Source organism: Lepidochelys kempii, chromosome 18 (genome assembly GCF_965140285.1).
Source record: "Lepidochelys kempii isolate rLepKem1 chromosome 18, rLepKem1.hap1, whole genome shotgun sequence".
In the NCBI taxonomy this organism is placed as follows: Eukaryota; Metazoa; Chordata; order Testudines; family Cheloniidae; genus Lepidochelys; species Lepidochelys kempii.
The window spans coordinates 22964764-22982312 of NC_136397.1; the positions used below are offsets into that span (position 1 = coordinate 22964764).

General features: G+C 46.4%; 1 protein-coding gene across 12 annotated transcripts in view; it reads right to left on the bottom strand.

Moving 5' to 3' along the window:
• The window catches only part of CHD5 (chromodomain helicase DNA binding protein 5), an 80562-nt gene that overhangs the window by 53451 nt on the left and 9562 nt on the right, over nucleotides 1-17549 (bottom strand). For 11 of the 12 annotated variants that reach the window (XR_012155512.2, XM_073316220.2, XM_073316222.2 and 8 more), the window contains exon 2: nucleotides 15969-16099. Coding sequence is in view for 11 of the 12 variants with exons in the window: in XM_073316220.2 (XP_073172321.1) it covers nucleotides 15969-16099 (131 nt within the window). In the remaining variant the exon portion in view is untranslated. The remainder of the gene's footprint in view (nucleotides 1-15968; nucleotides 16100-17549) is intronic. The other variant, XM_073316219.2, reaches the window with a different exon arrangement.

Sequence of the window (17549 nt, forward strand, 5' to 3'; positions counted from 1 at the left end):
ACCAGTGGCACAACAAAAGGTAGTAGAGAGGTCCTTGAGGCTAAATTTAGGCTGCTAGGTAAGAGATTAAAGTCCAGGACCTCCATGGAAGCATTCTCTGAAATGCTTCCAGTTCCAGACAGGGATCCAAGTAGACAGGCAGAACTGCAGGGTCTCAACGTGTGGAGGAGACAATGGTGTTCGAAGGAAGGAGTTAAGGTTATTAGGAACTAGACAACCTTTTGGGAAAGGAGGAGACTATACAGGAAGGATGGGCTCCACCTAAACCAAAATGGAACCAGGCTGCTGGCATGTCAAATTAAAAGGTGTACAGGAGTTTTTAAACTAAGGGCTGGGAGAAAGCCGACAGGTCAGACAGACACATCCCATAGGCAAGGATTTATTAAAGGGGATACTCTATATCCTAGTAAAGAGGAGAGGACAGAAGTTGATAAAGTACAGGTAGGAGCTGAAGAGAAACAGTCAAATGAACAAGAGTCCCCATTCAATTACCTCCTGAAGGCAGACAACTAAGTATGGACAAATTGTATAAGTGCTTGTACACAAATGCTAGAAGTCTAAACACTAAGATGGATGGACCTGAGTGCCGTGTATTAAATGCGGATATTGATATCATAGGCATCACAGACGCTTGGAGGAACGATGATAACCAATGAGATGGGGTAATACCAGGATACAAGATATATCAGAATGATGAAATAGGCCATGTTGGCAAGCGAGTGGCACTATATGTACATGTAAGCATGGGGTCAAATACAGTAAAAATCTTAAACAAATCAAACAGCACCACAGAATCTCTATGGATAGAAATTCCAGGCTTGAATAATAAGAGTATAGCAGTAGGAATATACTAGCGACCACCTGACCAGGATGGTGATTGTGAAATGCACAGAGAGATTAGAGAGGCTACAAAAACAGAGAACCCAATAACAATAGGGGATTTCAACTATCCCCATATTGACTGGAAACATGTCACCTCATTATGCAATCCAGAGAGAAAATTTCTAGACACTATTAATGACTGCTTCTTGGAGCAGTTTGTCTTGGACCCCAGAAGGGGTGAGGCAATTATTTATTTAGTCTAAGTGGTACATAGGATCTAGTCCAAGAGGTGGATATAGCTGAACCACTCAGTAATAGTCACCATAATGTCATTAAATTTAACATCCTTCTAGGGAGAAAATTGCCTAAGAAACCCACCACAGTAGCATTTAGCTTCAAAAAGGGGAACTACACAAAAATGAGAAGGCTAGTTAAACGGAAATTAAAAGGAATAGTCCAAAGAGTGAAATGCCTGCAAACTGTGTGGAAACTGTTTTAAAACACCATAAAAGAGGCTCAAACTAAATCTATACCCCAAATTAAAAAAAAAACCGCAAGAGGGCCAGAAAATGCCACCATGGCTAAACAACATAGTAAAAGATGCAGTTAGAGACAAAAAGACGTCCTTTAAAAATTGGAAGTCAAATCCTACTGAGGAAAATAGAAAGGAGCATAAACTCTGGCAAGTCAAGTGTAGAAGAAAAATTAAGCAGTCCAAATTTGAAGAGCAACTAACAAAAGACAAAAACTAACAGCAAAAAAAAAAAAATCCAATCCCAGTTCTGCCACAGACTTCCTGGGTGACCTTGTGTCTCAGTATCCCATCTGCAAAATTGAGACAAGAATACTTACCTACATCACAGACGTGCTGGGCGTATAAATGCACCAATGTGTGCTAAATGCTCAGAAACTACAATGGTGAGCACCATAGAATACTCCTGGGGGCATGCTGCGCCAAAAATTTTAAAATTCTGCACACAATATTTTAAAATTCTGCAAATTTTATTTGTCAAACTAACACTACATAATCACACCAGTTTCAATTATTTTGGTAATTCATTTCAAAATAACTGTCAGCAAGTATGTCTGTAACAATACAGATACATAAAAATTCCCCCAGGAGTAGAGAGTTAAAGAAACCCCTATGACAACCCAGTTCCTGTTTCTCTACCCCCTTCCAGGGATACAGAGGGAGAAACAGCCTGATGCTCGGTCCCAGGGTTGCACGGAGTTTCCTGCACGCCGCCCTCTCCTTCCCTCAGGGCATGCTGGGAACTGCAGCTGCCAGGAACCCTCTAGCTCCCTCTCCCGCCCCCTGCCCAGCAGTATCTCTTCTATGTACAAGCTGGGCTCTACTGAGTCCAGTGGCCCCTAGTGGCAGCTAGCAGCACTGCAGCCCATTTCTGTGGGGGAAAGGAAATTCTGCACGCACATTAATTTCTGCAAAATTCTGCATTGCGCAGTGGCGCAGAATTCCCCCAGGAGTAATAGAAACGCCTACATATAAATTAAATGGAAAATAATGCAACACAGATGACTTTCATTTTGGAAACTGCTGTCTTGTCCAATGCATCTGTAAATGGTACATCATACGCTTACTTTACTGTCAGTGCTGCACCGTGTGTGTAGTGGGGATGTTTCGCCCTAGTCATGTAAAGGGGATGTTTATTCTGCCTATCCTTTGTGAGGAGTATATATGTATTTTCGCAAAATGCTGCAGGGACTACCACAAGGTCGCACCCAGGTACTATTCTGATGGGTGATGGTATAAAATAGACAAGTAAATAGATAGCAACGGATGCTAAATTAATCTATATATTAAAAAACTGAATGATGTGTGAAATAAAACAACAGCTCTAAGCAGTGACATATGCTATGTCATAGACAGAGACAGCTAACTGTTTTTCTAAAAGATCCTAAAATTTCAAGTTCTGCAACATCTCTGATTGACATCAAACAAGGTAATTTATGGATTTCTGCCTTGTATTTGTTTATGTCTTAGCATAAATAAAATGTCACTCTCATATGGCAAGTATGGGAGCTAAGGAAGACAGGATTTCTTTAGTTGTGTTACATCACTTAGATTATCAAACACCTTTTTTGTTAGTTTTTCTTCAGCTCAGTTATTTGCTGCCCTGACAGCACCACAGCTCTCCCGCACCCCCAAGACCTCCTCGCTGTAAATCAGTTACATTTCTCAGTCCAGACACATTATGCACCTCACTCTTCTCTTGACCCCACACCAGGCCCCTTCCCAGGTGTATACGATCCAAAGTTCTGCAGTGTGGGAGCAAGAAGAAATTCTATCCATTATCACTTTGGGCAATAAGGTTTCCTACAGCGCTGAGTTGCCAACATATCAGTATCTTCACCTGTTCCCATTTCTGTCATGGAGTCTATGGGGCTCGCCTGCAGTCCCTCTGAACCCAAGGATAGATCTACCTGCGTACAGCCATCAGGACCCAGCACCATGCTGATGAGCCAATGGTACTGTTCTGCTTTCATCTGTGTTAAGTAAAGAGGAGTCCAAAGAGAGCAGACACGTGAAAGAGGCTAGAAAAGAAAACAGCAATCACCAAATGGAGAGAAGGAAAGGCAAGGAGGCCAGCAGCCCCACTGGCGGCCTGTAGCCAAAGGCCAAACCCCTTGTGCAACATTAGTTCTTCCTTGAAAAGGAGAAGGTTAAAAAGAGAATGCAACACCCAAATAATTCCAATCTGACGGTGACCAGCAGGATAAGAGAACAGCCCTCCCGCCCCCACACACACATCATATTGTAAAACCTTTGCCCTAGCCTTTGCTAAGGAGCAGTGTTGTGAACACTCATGATTTTATCATGAGTCTCACAATATTTGGTGTTCTCCTTAAAGTCTCAGCTCCTGGAGTCAGGTGATCACACGAGACTCTCAGCTCTCACATATACTGTATATATACAGTTTCTAGCTCTTATGTTTGCACAGAAAATCTTGAAAATGTGACCAGAGTGCAGTCTAAAGGCTCAAAAGCCAAATAAAAAGAACCCCAAACTTTCTTTTGGTAGTTTCATTATTTTTAAGACAGTAAGGCATCTGTACCCCCAAGGGTCGCAGTCTTAAAGGGGAGGATTCGTGATGGGGTGTTCACCAACACCAGCCCTGAAGGGGTTGAGGTGGCCCAGAAGAGGCCAATTACCATTCACACTTGCACCTGAAGGGAGGCCCGCGGATTTATAAATGACTAATTGCCAATGAAGCCCCACTAGGGGAGAAGCTGGGTATGGTATAAAGCCAGGAAGTTTGCCGCAGAAAGAGACTGCAGGGACAGAGGCTGCAGTCACTCTATGAGAGAAGAGAGCTGGGAAGGAAGAAACCCAGGGTGAAAATAAGCCCTGGGATCCTAGTCCTGGAAGAGGAGTCAAGCCCAGAGGAGCTGTGGGAGAAAGAAAGTCTGAGAAGGCAGGGTAGGAAGAAGCGCAGGGAAGCTGCAGCAAAGAGGGGGACCGGGCAGACCTTGGCTGCTAGTTATAGGATCCCGGGCCTGGAATCCAGTGTAGAGGGGGGGCCTGGGTTCCCTTACCAACCCCTGGGACGTGGCACAGGACATTGGACAGCTGGTCTGGCAAGACTTTGATACCCCAGAACTGGGGGAACTGCACGGTGACCTAGTCAGAGGCTGAGTCACAAAGAGAGAGCACTGTGAATTGCGGGAAGAGACACCACCACCACAACTGAGTGACCATTAGCAGGGGGTGCCGTATGGGAAGGGAAGAAAACTGCTACTCCATGCCCAGCCAGGAGGATGCACTCTTGCAGTGAGTGGACTCTGTCACAAGCCCCCAGAAGAGCTAGCAGCTGCTGGCTGACCCCTGGCTGGCCAAAGGCCTCAAGGTCCAGAGGTCACCTTCTGCACTCACTAACAGTGCATATACATATTTCTTCCTTACCCAGAACTTACCCTTTGATTTTGCTCTGTGTCTGCCATAGGGAGCAGTCACATTTATTGGCAATAATCAACTGAGGGGAGCCACGCAGTCAGAAGGACTGATTGATCTGAAGGTGCATGCAGGGCTAATATTTCCGCTGAGGTTTTCTGGCAGGAAGATAGTTTGAAAAAGCAACAGACACACAGAGCTGTGATTAAAACACACAGTGCAAAGGGGACCAGTTAGCCAGGGGCCATGAGTTCTGTCTTGAAACTCCCATGGACGACCCCCTCTCCTGGGGGGGAAGCGTTGCCAATCATTATATTTAGCAATGTAGATTCTTCCTACAAAACATTAAGCTGTGTCCCACATAGCCAGGTCCAGTATGACAGTAACAAGCCACACCCAGGCAGTACCATCGTGCATTTAGCCCTGCTCTCGCTCAGTCCTGTCCTGGCCTATTCCCCAGGGTAAGGCGTGCTTCATCCTCCATAACTATTCAATCCTTTCAGAGGAGCAGCCGTGTTAGTCTGTATCCGCAAAAAGAACAGGAGGACTTGTGGCACCTTAGAGACTAACCAATTTATTTGAGCATAAGCTTTCGTGAGCTTCCGATGAAGTGAGCTGTAGCTCACGAAAGCTCATGCTCAAATAAATGTGTTAGTCTCTAAGGTGCCACAAGTCCTCCTTTTCTTTATTCAATCCTTGGCTACTCAGCTGGGATGGGGGCAGTGCTGGCAAAGGCTTTTCATTATATGAACATCACCCTACTAGGAACTGGTCTGAGACCACCAGATAAACAGCGGGTGGGAAAAGCTCTGGCTCACTCCTGACCCACTCTGGTGATTTAGACCAGCCACCTCCACGGGAAAGCTCCACATCCCATGAACCATCTTGTCACCAATAAAACATTTCCTTCTATCAGAAATCTGATACCATTCACATCCATTAGAGGAGAGACTCATAATTCAGCAGCGTGTCTATGAAAGGAAAGGCCTTGCCTACATTTTGGGGGGTTAGTACAAGAAGGGACATCTTATTTTTCTCTTTAGAACCAGACATTTATACTTTATAACAAAATCTGAGGACGGCTCACAATTATTTGTTGAGGTATTCCCTTGTAGCCAATCACAGCCTACAGGTCAATGTTCAGACTCTAAAGCTGCAAGAGCATTGTGGGAGGCATGACCATGGACAGTCAGTCTGAGGATGTTTCAGCCTAAACTGGGGCAAACAGCTGGGCTTTTAAATAAATCCCTGAGTGAAGTTAGGCACCAGAAATTAATTAGAGGAAAACAAGGAAGGAAGGCTTACAATAACAAGGGCCAGATAAGTACTCTAGACAGAGGTTAAAATTGATTCCCTGTTGGCCTGAGACCTTGCACCAGGTTACAAATAAAGTTGATTTAACCTTATTTCTACCAATTCACTACGAGACATTTAAATATTACTGAACAGCCAACAACTGTTTTTTAATGTATCCAAAACGAAAAACAACCCACACAACCTCTGCACACGTCTTTTTGCTGTGCGTTATTTTGCCCTGTGTCACATTTTAATTTTCTAACTGCATTGTTGTCTGAAGGACAAATCCGTGCATGTCTGAACATGACGCCAGCCAGACCGCTGGAATTGTTCACCATCCCCAGATCAAGTGTCTCTCTGTTCCTCCATATTGGGGCATTCTCAGCCAGTCTAGGATGGTGGGCAGATGGATTTTCATATTGTAATACACAAAATCAAATGTTCTAACGCTAGGGAAGCATCCTTGCCCAGCAGCCATTACTGATTTTTGGTCCTTCAAGCTTTTAAAACAAAACTGAGCCTTCCTCTTTACCAATGTTATAAACAGTTATAATTTAGCACTGAATAATTGGTTGCCATAGTAACTGCTGCAGTACAGGTTGAAATCCCTTCTCTCTCTCTCTCTCTCTCTCTGCCTCCCTGTCTGACAAGGACCTTCATCTACATATGTTCAGGTTCAAACTGCAGGCTGGTTATTTTATGTAAATAGATCTTCTCAGCACTTGCTGCATCAATTCTGCCATCGGCTCATGACTGAATATTACTGGCAAATAGACTCTAAAGAGTTGCAACATAGCTGATACACATTAAGGCATTCTACAAAGTAATGCATGCAAAACTAAGAGCTAACAATGCTCCTCTTAAAATTTCAGGGTCAAAAAAAGTTGTGTTTTTTTTTTTAAATAAAAGCTTTAACAGATTAAATATTTTAAAAATCGCAGCCAAGTGCAGAAGTCTGCACTCCATTCATATACTCAGTATTACACATCCACAATGAATTCCAATTGTCTACTTTATTTACAGCAGAATGTGCATTTACCTAGCAGGTATCAATAAAGGAGCTTAGGAGAAGCAGCCTCAACTCTGGACTTCTTTATCATTCATTGTTGCACATATATTTCTGATGCCCATTAAGAATGTGACTCAATGACATGAAGTCAAGGGCAGTCTTTCCCTTGGTTCTACTGGGCTTTCAATCAAGCTTTATGCCAGCCAGAATCAAATCAGACTAATGCTGTCCACACAAGGAGTTAATAAAAATTGAATGCAACAGACATTTATCAAATTTTCTCTTCTCTTCCTTTTTTGCACCAAGTAATCAATCAGATAACATACGTGCGACACGCTGCAGTTATTTCCAGGTGCCTCTTCTAAATAGTCTTAGGCAGGGCACTATTAAAATAAAATAATCAGTTCGGGAGAAAATGTTGTAGATGATTTTTTGCGGAGAAACTACATTACAAAGAGAAAAGGAGGACTTGTGGCACCTTAGAGACTAACAAATTTATTTGAGCATAAGCTTTCGTGAGCTACAGCTCACTTCATCGGATGCATTCCGATGAAGTGAGCTGTAGGTCACGAAAGCTTATGCTCAAATAAATTTGTTAGTCTCTAAGGTGCCACAAGTCCTCCTTTTCTTTTTGCGAATACAGACTAACATGGCTGCTTCTCTGAAACCGCACATTACAAAGGTCTCTGCTCTGCTTAAGGGGGAAAAGATGTGATAGGCTGATGACTTGAGCTGGGCTTTGTGTTGTGTCTATAAAAAGCAAAGAAAGAACATTACTATGACCACAAAAAATTATGTATTTGCTGGACTGTGACTTCTTCCCAAAGTCTGTTGGACAATAAAAGGCAAGTCTGAATCCATGTTCTTTAAATAAACAGACTGTTAGGCTCCAGGCACTTGCAAAAGCATTTTAATGTGCTACCTTGTCTAGACGATCTCCTCTTAGAGAGTGGGGTGGGTGACTTGAAGAGAACAGCATCATTTACACTGAGTCTGGCAATGAAAGGGATAGGGAAATTACTAGCTATACTGCGCTTGCATATTTGATACTTGCTGACCTCCCTTTACAATAGGATATTGAAATTCATCTGCACACATTTCACTAATTTAATCTTCATATGCTTCTGGGAACTCATCTGCATTCAGTGAAACATCAGACAACAAGCAGCACCCTGTATGTAAAGGCAATATGGCCTCATGACAAACATGTATTCTAATAGGGCTATTAGAATATCCTCAGACTAGAGAACATTCCACTGAAAATCCAAATGAGGTTGAGATACCTTGTCACCCTCCAGCTTTGGAATGGAGCACTCAGAAAGCACATTTTTGAGTAAAATAAACTCAACATGGAGCTTTTTGCCTCATATCCAAATCCTGGTTCAAATCCAGCTCAAGTCAGGAGCAGTCCAAAGTCACTTCTGAGACAAACGCAGCCTGTGGGTAATGAGTTGCAGAACTCTACCCAATCTCTAGTTGCTCAGGAAACACATCACAAGAAATACTACAGCAATTAGTATGAATTAGCCCCTTGTTGGCACCTTAGCAGAAAGGCCAAGACCAGGCTGAGCCACGAATTCCCTGAAAGTGGTCACTCCATGGCAGAGCTAAGACACACTGCTGCGGAGAAAGGCCTTCTCCTTGCTGGGCTAAGAGTTTCTGAGTCTGACACAGTCCAGCACCTTTCACGATCATTGAAACAGTGGTTTCAAGATGAACAATGAAAGTGTTTCCCTAAGCAAACATCAGATCCCAGAAAGCTTGCTCACTTGGGCCCAATGCTGCAGTCAGATCAGCACAAGCAGACACCTACACCCATGCAAAGTCCAAATAAAATCAGTGGGGTTCAGTATGAGCAAGAGGTTCTGCCCGAATGACTCCAGGTGCAGGACAGTGCCCTAAATCAGAACGCTATCAGAATCCAAGTGGCAGCGTTGTAATTTACTAGCAATCCTGCTTCTAACGAGCTGTAATATACTAATGCAATAGCTGCTAATTTGTTGTTTGCAAATTCCAGCATAATTTATCAAATGGGAACATGCTAACAGGTGCAGAAACAAATATATTAATTAATATGATCAATACGAAACAAACAACCTGCAGAAGGGGATGAGTCTGACGACACTGTGCCAAGCCATGTGTGCAGAGCAGCTCACACATCCCTCACTCCAACAGCTCCATGGCACATTGCTCACTACCAAAACAATTAAAGTCCCTTGATTTGAGATGTCCTGGCCCATCTGAGCCACTTGTCTCTTACATAATAGATAGGACCCATTTCCACTCAGACACTAGTGGGTCTCGGCAGCACAGCGCTGGGCTCCAGCTTTCCTTACTTTCATTAATAAAATAGGAAACTAGAACTGTGTGACGCTTGTGAATGATTTTCCGGGTCATCGTATCGACCTTGCAGTGTTATCTTGATCTGATCTTCAAAGGGTATCAGGAGAAAGTCGCCAGCCAGCCTGGGTCTGAGGTGAAGAAAAATAATCCCTTTGCACTAAACAGGATAGCGCTAAATAGGGAACAGCTGAGCCATCAGTGCAGGCAAATGGAGACATTCACATGCAAGAGGGACGGCTCATACTGTCTGCACACCGACAGCTGGCGCTTTAAATATCAACAGCTGGACCCGCGGTTACCTGAGTCACTGATGTAAGGAGAACAACCCTTCTGGTGCTTTTATCGTAAACTATTAAGTGGCTGGACCAGAGAGTGCTACTCAGAGCTGTGTCTGTCCCTGCCCTGCCTGCCTGTCCCTCAGCATGCAGCTTTACCACCCCACTTCCCTCTAGTGATCTAGTACGAGAGCTCCCTATGACCATCCCAGGCTCATCCCCTTCTGAGGCTGGGTGATGCTGGGGCGCGATGGCATCTGGAGCCCACCTCCCCGAGGAGGGAGGTTGCCACAATCTGGCTCTTGGTGTGGAAGTCGAGAGCTCACCCTGGGATCCTGATCACCAGCCCAGCCAGGTCAAAGGCGTGAGCATCTCAGTTTAAACGGCAGGGAAAGCTGAGCCAAGCAAAGCTCATTTCACCCTGCACACCATGCACCAGCCAGCTGTGTTTATTGTTTGACGTCCCCTCCCTCTCTCCAACCCACATTTCCTGTTTTCCCTAATCACTCTCCATGTCCCACGCTGGACACTGGACGTGCACTGACCGTGGCTTAGTGAGCCCAAGCTGCCTGGGTCCTTCGTACCCTACGGCTCCGACCAACCGCAGCAACACTCCAGAAGGAAGGTTATTCAGAGATACGTAACTCTTTCCTCGCTGGCCTGCCACTGCACCCATGCGCTGCCAGCATCCACAGATACCTACAGAGGGTTAAAAGGCAGCTGGGGTATCTGACAGCCTGGCAATTATGTTCAGAGAAACCTGGCACATGCAAGTACAGGGGCACGCCACCCCGGCGGCCCCTGGACATTCAGCCGCAGAGAAGGGGCCCTCTGCCCTCCGCGCTATAGCATGACGAGAGCACAGCTCCCATCCAGGGCCTGGTCTTTCATCGGCGGAGTCTGAGGCCTGGTCTACGCTACAAACTTAGGGCAACATAAGCTGATCTAATAATGTCTGTGTCTACACTACCGAGTCCCTTCCGCCAACCTGTGCAGCCTGTAAAGTCAACTTCTTTACTCCACCTCCACGAGAGGCTTAGCCCTTGATCCGACATCCATGGGTCGACATCGGGTAGGGTAGACACTGCACTGTGTAATTCGAATGAATTGGCCTCCAGGAAGTGTCCCACAGTGCTCCGCTGTGACCGCTCTGGAGAGCGCTTTCAACTCCACAGCCCGTCAGACAGGTACCCAGGAAACAGCCACGCCCCTGTTAAAGCCCTGGGAACTTTTGAGTTTTCATTTCCTGTTTGATCAGCGTGGAGAGCTCGCCAGCACAGCTGATCATGGAGACTCAAGGCCGCAAACGCGCTCCAGCATGGGGCACACAGGAGGTGGTGGATCTGACTGCTGTGTGGGGAGAAGAGTCAATGCAGGCAGAGCTCCAATCCAGCAGAAGAAATGCTGACATCTATGCCAAAATTGCGCGGGGCACGGGGGGGAGAAGGGCGACAGCAGGGACGCACAGCAGTGCCGCATGAATATAAAAGGAGCTTCAGCAAGCATACCAGAAAACAAGAGAGGCGAACAGTCGTTCAGGTTCTGCCCCACAGACATGCCACTTCTATTGCTCCTGGGGGAATTCTGCGTCACTGCACATGCGCAGCATTTATGTCCCCGGCAGATTTCTTTGCTTCCCCACAGAAAAATGACTTTGATGGGGAAGCACAGGGAAGCCACAAGAGTGGTCATATGACCCTCCTCAGCAATATGTTTCGGGTTCCCAGGGCAGCCAGCAGAGAGGTCAATCACTGCGGGGCAGTGGGCAGGACTGGGGGAAGACCTGGCTGGAACACATGACTTATGAGGAGAGGCTGAGGGAACTGGGATTGTTTAGTCTGCGGAAGAGAAGAGTGAGGGGGGATTTGATAGCTGCTTTCAATTACCTGAAAGGGGGTTCCAAAGAGGATGGATCTAGACTCTTCTCAATGGTAGCAGATGACAGAACGAGGAGTAATGGTCTCAAGTTGCAGTGGGGGAGGTTTAGGTGGGATATTAGGAAAAACTTTTTCACTAGGAGGGTGGTGAAATACTGGAATGCGTTCCCTAGGGAAGTGGTGGAATCTTCTTCCTCAGAAGTTTTTAAGGTCAGGCTTGACAAAGCCCTGGCTGGGATGATTTAGTTGGGGATTGGTCCTGCTTTGAGCAGGGGGTTGGACTAGATGACCTCCTGAGGTCCCTTCCAACCCTGATATTCTATGATTCTTAGTAGAAGTCTGTTAATGGCCCTGCAAACTTGGATCACAATAGATCACACGGTAGAGTTACCCACTCCAAATTGACGCCCCACTGACTGGTAGCAGTCTGGCGTTGCAAGCTTCCACAGAGCTATTGCCACTCACTTCTCCACTGTCAGATCAGCTCTCATTTTCATATGGCTGCGCTTCAGGACTAGGGAAAGCTCTTCACACAGTTCCTGGAAAATGGCCTTACGCATTCGAAAGTTCTGCGGCCACTGCTCGTCATCCCATAGGTGCATAACGATGCGGTCCCACCAGTTGGTGCTTGTTTCCCAGGCCCAGAAACGGTGCTCCACGGGGTCAAGGCGATGCGTGACTGTTGCCAGTAACTAGGAATTGCTCCGCTCGGTGTCTTCCAGCAGGGCTTCTTGTGTGGCATCACACTGTTCAGTGCGGTGGCTCCTCTATCGGCTGCGTACATACCGCAGGACAAGGCACGAGGTGTTTGCAATGCTCATAACGACAGTGTAGAGCTGAGCAGAGTCCATGCCTATCGTGCTATGGCATCTAACTCATGCTTATGAAAAAAGGCATGAAAAAGGCTTGGTTTGTTTGCTGCTGTTTTCAGGGAGGGAGGGAGGTAAGTGCACCATGGGAGGCTGTAAACGCCATATTCCCATAACCACCTGCACCAATGTTTTGGTCCCATAAGGCATTGCAAGCCCAACCCAAAATTCCACTTGCCTATGTGCACTGTGGGATAGCTACCCACAGTGCAGCGCTCCATGGGTCAGTGCAAGACCTGCCGACACAACAAGCTTAGTGTGGACACGCAAGATCGACTTGCTTAAATTGGAGGCTCGATGTCAACTTACATGAAGTCGACTTAAGTCTGTAGTGTGGCTGTGGCCTGAGGGGCAGCACACAGCCCAGGGAGCAGAGGGGAAGCATCCCTCGGGGCCAGGAGTGACGCTGCAGCGTAGGGCTCTGGGAGTAGAGTGGATCCTCTGGGAGCTGCATGAGGGGAATTCACTGGGACAGTAATTCACTGAGAATCTGGTTTCTTTAAAAAAAAAAAAAAAAACACTCCCCAAATCCTTCCAAATGTCACATCCTGCCCAGCCCCACTTCTTGCCTGTGAGACACCCTGGAAATGGACGGTCTGTCATTCGATATCCTGTCTCCACAGAAACCTCAAAACCATGCTGTTTTCTCCAAACAGCATCACATTGGTTACATTCCCAACATGTCGCTTTGCATTTCATCCCTAAGAGAGACAGTCCCTAGATAACAGTATTGGTACAGTATGTGCCACAAAGATTTACTGTCTGCCACCGGGGACAAACCGTCAACGAGGTGCTGCATTGCAGTGTGTGCATCCCTGGCAGGAGGGGTTTACTAACCAGATAAGGAGATCATCCTAACACAGATATTATTATTATTATACATATCAGCGCACTGTACTGCTGCATGTGGTCTGGTGGGGTGTCTGATAATCATCGTTTGTAATAATTATCTAATGGGTCTTTAACTGGGATACTATAAATCCCAAACTCACGAATGCAAAAGCCTGTTTGACAAAACCTCCATTTCCTATTGGTTCTGCCTTCTTTTAACGCCTCTGTATGTGAGATGCCAGAAGACACGCTTCTCACGCTTACAACTCACTCCATTTAAAAGGCCTAATTGCCAGCTCAATATCTGATATATAAAGTGTGGGATATAGGATCAGAATGTGAAGTGTGAGATTATTCACTGCCTGTCACATACAACTCACAAGATTAAAGACTGGCAATCACATTTATCAGACATATTTCCAGCATTAAAAAGAACATATTAGAATAAACAGAATTTCAAAACATTGGGGAATAGAAATAGGAAAGTTTTAGAACAGTGATTAATGCCCTTGTCTTTCACTGTATCACAGTTGCATAACAAAACATTGTATTTGGTGACAGAATCTGCAATCACGGCACAACACCCAGGGGTACGAATGCAGCTGGTAAGCTTTAAAATGCAATCATCCTTGCAAATGATCAGCTAGGAAGGAAAGTCTCACCCCTTCCACCCTGTGTGTCTTCTCACTAATTCGTAGTTGTTTGCGCCCTTCTCTCTCTTTGCAATCCACCCTCAAAGTGAAAACCTTTAGGACTCAAGAAAAACTAAACTACTGGCAGAACTAGATCAGTGTTTGCCCAAATTAGTACCTGTCTCAAGCTGTGCCTACTTCTGTAGAAAGATTTAGCTTCCAAATGAGAAATTAACTAACCACATCAGGCAGAGCTAATTAAAAGCAGACTAATCTGCTGCCCCTTGAATTCGAAGAGCAGGGCTTGGGATTTAGAACATTAAAGTACAAACTATGGTCCCTGGGACCCGGCAGGGCAGAGAGCCCTTTCCACAGTCCTTACAACAAAGCATTTGGAGGGGCAAGCAGTGAGCACTGAGTTTTGGGAGGAGGAAGGGAGGCTAGAAGAAGGCTTCCTGCTCTACACGGCTCTGGCCAGAGTCTCCCCAGATCCATGGCCAGGGCCAGGGCCAGGGCCAGTACCCTCTGGATGCTTGGCACTGCTCCACAATGCCAGGCAGCCAGAACCACACCTTAACTGGCTAGTCAACCCAGGTTGACAAGCGACTTGGCATCGACGGAGTGGGGAAAGTAGCCAGCGTGCACTGGTGAATCTTGCCCTCCCAGTGGCATGAGCACGAAGCGCAGCCAAGAAAGCGTTTATAAAAAGATTCCGTTTCACATTATTTTCTTTGAAAAAACATGAGGTCCCAGTCTTGGCTCCTCCCCTCGCCCACCTTCCCCACCTCCACAGTTCTCTGCATGAGAAGCCCTTAGCAGAGCCCTCTCTGAGCCATACAGCTTCCTCCATCCAACACGCTCCATGCTCTGCCACAGGCCTCATTTAGGACAGCGCCCAGACCAAGTGACCACATGAGGAGCAGGCAAACACAGCCTTGAAAAACCACCGACTGCTGCAGCGCGAAACCCCCACCCTTCTGCCCAGAAATTGCTCCAGGGGAGAACACACCGGACCAGTCCCATTCCAAAGCCACTGAACGCATCAATAAAGGTCCCTCCAAACTAGCCCGAGTCGACTGAACTCTTCTTACCGATATTTTCAGAACTCAGTCTCTCTGGATTTCCCCAGGTTCACTCTTTACACCTATATGGTGTTCGTTTCTCCCTTTGGTCACATAAATCGTCCTAGCCATTTAGACAGACTAAGCCCATCCATGTCTCAGAACCAAAACCCACAAATTTGAACCTAGCATCTTCCTGTTGTGGAAGTTATTTAAACAGAGGAGGGGTTACAGCAGCCACCAACTCACCTCTGTGCATCTCCAGAGCTCAACCCTACAGCAGCTAACGAGGAGCATTCTGGGTAATTCTATGCAAAGGAGCACCCCCCCCGCCCCCACTTTCAGACACATGCAGCACTAGTGGAGACCAGGTGAAGGAAGAGACAACATTTGTAATCTCAGTTTTCAACCTTGGGCATGTAAATTAGAGCGTTTAAATCCACACCTGAAACTCCAGCGCTTAGCTTCAGGCTTTCCAGGGATCCTTGTAATCACGGAGTCGGACCTCCTGCCTAACAAAGGCCAGGGAGCATCACTCACTAATGAACCCTTAATAAATAATAATACTCAAACCTTCACATTCCAAAGCCCGCTCTAAACACTGGCTAATTAACCGCCACAGACTCTCGGAAGTGGGCAAGTACCATTCTCATTTAACCAGTGGGGTCACTGAGGTAGAGAAGTTAAGTGATTCACCCAAGGCCATAGTGAGTCGCTGTCAGCGCCAGGATATGAATTATGCAGGCATTGCTCCCAGCCCTGTGTGCCAGTTCACTATATCACTCAGCCTCTCCAGGCACTCAGGGGAGTGACTGCCAATCTGCAGGCTCAGCTGTGGCATCACCCAAGTCTAAGAAACAGGTCCCCCGTCACACATCAAATTAGTTCCCCCTAGTAAATACCTAACTCTTATCTAGTCCTTTTCCATCCCTAGACCACCGACTTCTCCACAAGGGAGGCCAGCAGCATTATCCCAAGCATACAGCCTGTACACAGAGTCCAACAGCTGCCTGCCAGCCTCACTTGAGAGCGGGAGACGTTACCTCTTTCTTCCTTCTCTTGACTTTGGATGTCTTGTTTTCTTTCAGCTTTTTGGATTTCTTTTTCTTCTGCGCAGTCACCTGCTCCTCTGGATAAAATTCCTCCAGCCCTTCCAGCACTCCATCCTCTTCTTCTGGAGACGACACAAAGGGGGAGGAAAGCGAGATGTTACACAGCCAGGTTCACAGACACACAAAGTATGGGAATTGTGTTTGACCCCATGGGAGAGCATTGGCCAAGCAGCTCCATCAGCCTATGGGATACAAGGACATGTGGCCTCGCTCAAGTTTCTGTTTATTGCCTGACTCACGTCCAGCTGTTAACATAGCTGTCCCAAGTTAGGCTTTGTCTACACTGACAATTGAACAACAAAACTTTTGTCTTTCAGAGGTGCTAAAAAACCACAAACACACACCCCGAAAGACAAAAGTTTTGCAGACGACAAGCCCCAGTGTGAACAGTGCTTTGCTGGCAGGAGCGCTCTCCTGTTGACAAAGCTAACGCCGCTCTTTGGGGGTGGGAGCTGTTTGTCAGCAGGAGAGCCGACAAACAGCGGCTATACTGCACAACGTTTAGCCACACGGCTGTAGCTGTGTAGTGTAAACATAGCCTTACAGTAGCATTAGTTGCCTACCAGGCCAGCACTTAACTAGCTGCTAATGCCTCATGCAGATCCTTGAAAGACAAGTCTCAAAGTGTCAGCCCTGGTTTCCATCTTCATGGACCCCGTTGTGTACATGCTGCTGCCCAAGTCACATGTGCAAACGGCTGTCTGTGCTCGTGTAACTGGTGTGCAAACTCAAGTGGAAGGCACTGCAGACACCAAATCGGAGGATGGGGTTAAAAACTAGTCCCCAAATTGTTTCCCCTGTGTTTCTCTTCCCACTTATTAGTAATTATCACGATTATCCATCGAATCACCGTTCCTGTTTGTATGAAAAGACACTTTGTTTCTGCCGACACCCCCTGCCCTGCTGCACACTCCTCCCACCAGAAATCAGTTTGCGACACTTTGGGGGTGACTGTGATGACACAGAGCAGGGGGAAAAAGCTGCTCTACAAGGTCTGCAAAGTGCAGGTGTCTTTAAATCCTGGAGATGCAGACTTGCCAAATGGCTGGTCAGCTCCCAGCTGGCTGTTTGGGAAACCGATAACAGGACAGGATCATTGCAGGTAGAAGACAGGCAGAACGAACAGCAGCACTTAATACTAATATTTAAATTTGGATTAAATAATGGGACCTGGAAAGTCAGCTTGCAGCCAGAGATAAATGTTCGTACTTTAGAGGAAGCAAAGGGATTCTTACCCAGCAGCCCGGCGTGGTAGCTGGAAATCAGGGACTGAGGGATTTTTGAGTGGGCCAAGTTAAAGAGTAAACGCAAAACAGAGAACTAATTTTTGGTGCAGTTATATGTTCTGACCTGAATCCATTTGCTATGGCATACTGCTGCGCATTTGCCCAGTACCAGCGTAGCATGCACCAGGCCCGGTCTCAATCTCTCTCACCAGCCACTCTGCTGCGGGGTCAGGGATTCTTAGGAAGCTGCTCTGCTTCCATTGTGGCGTTCTAGGGGCGACACAGC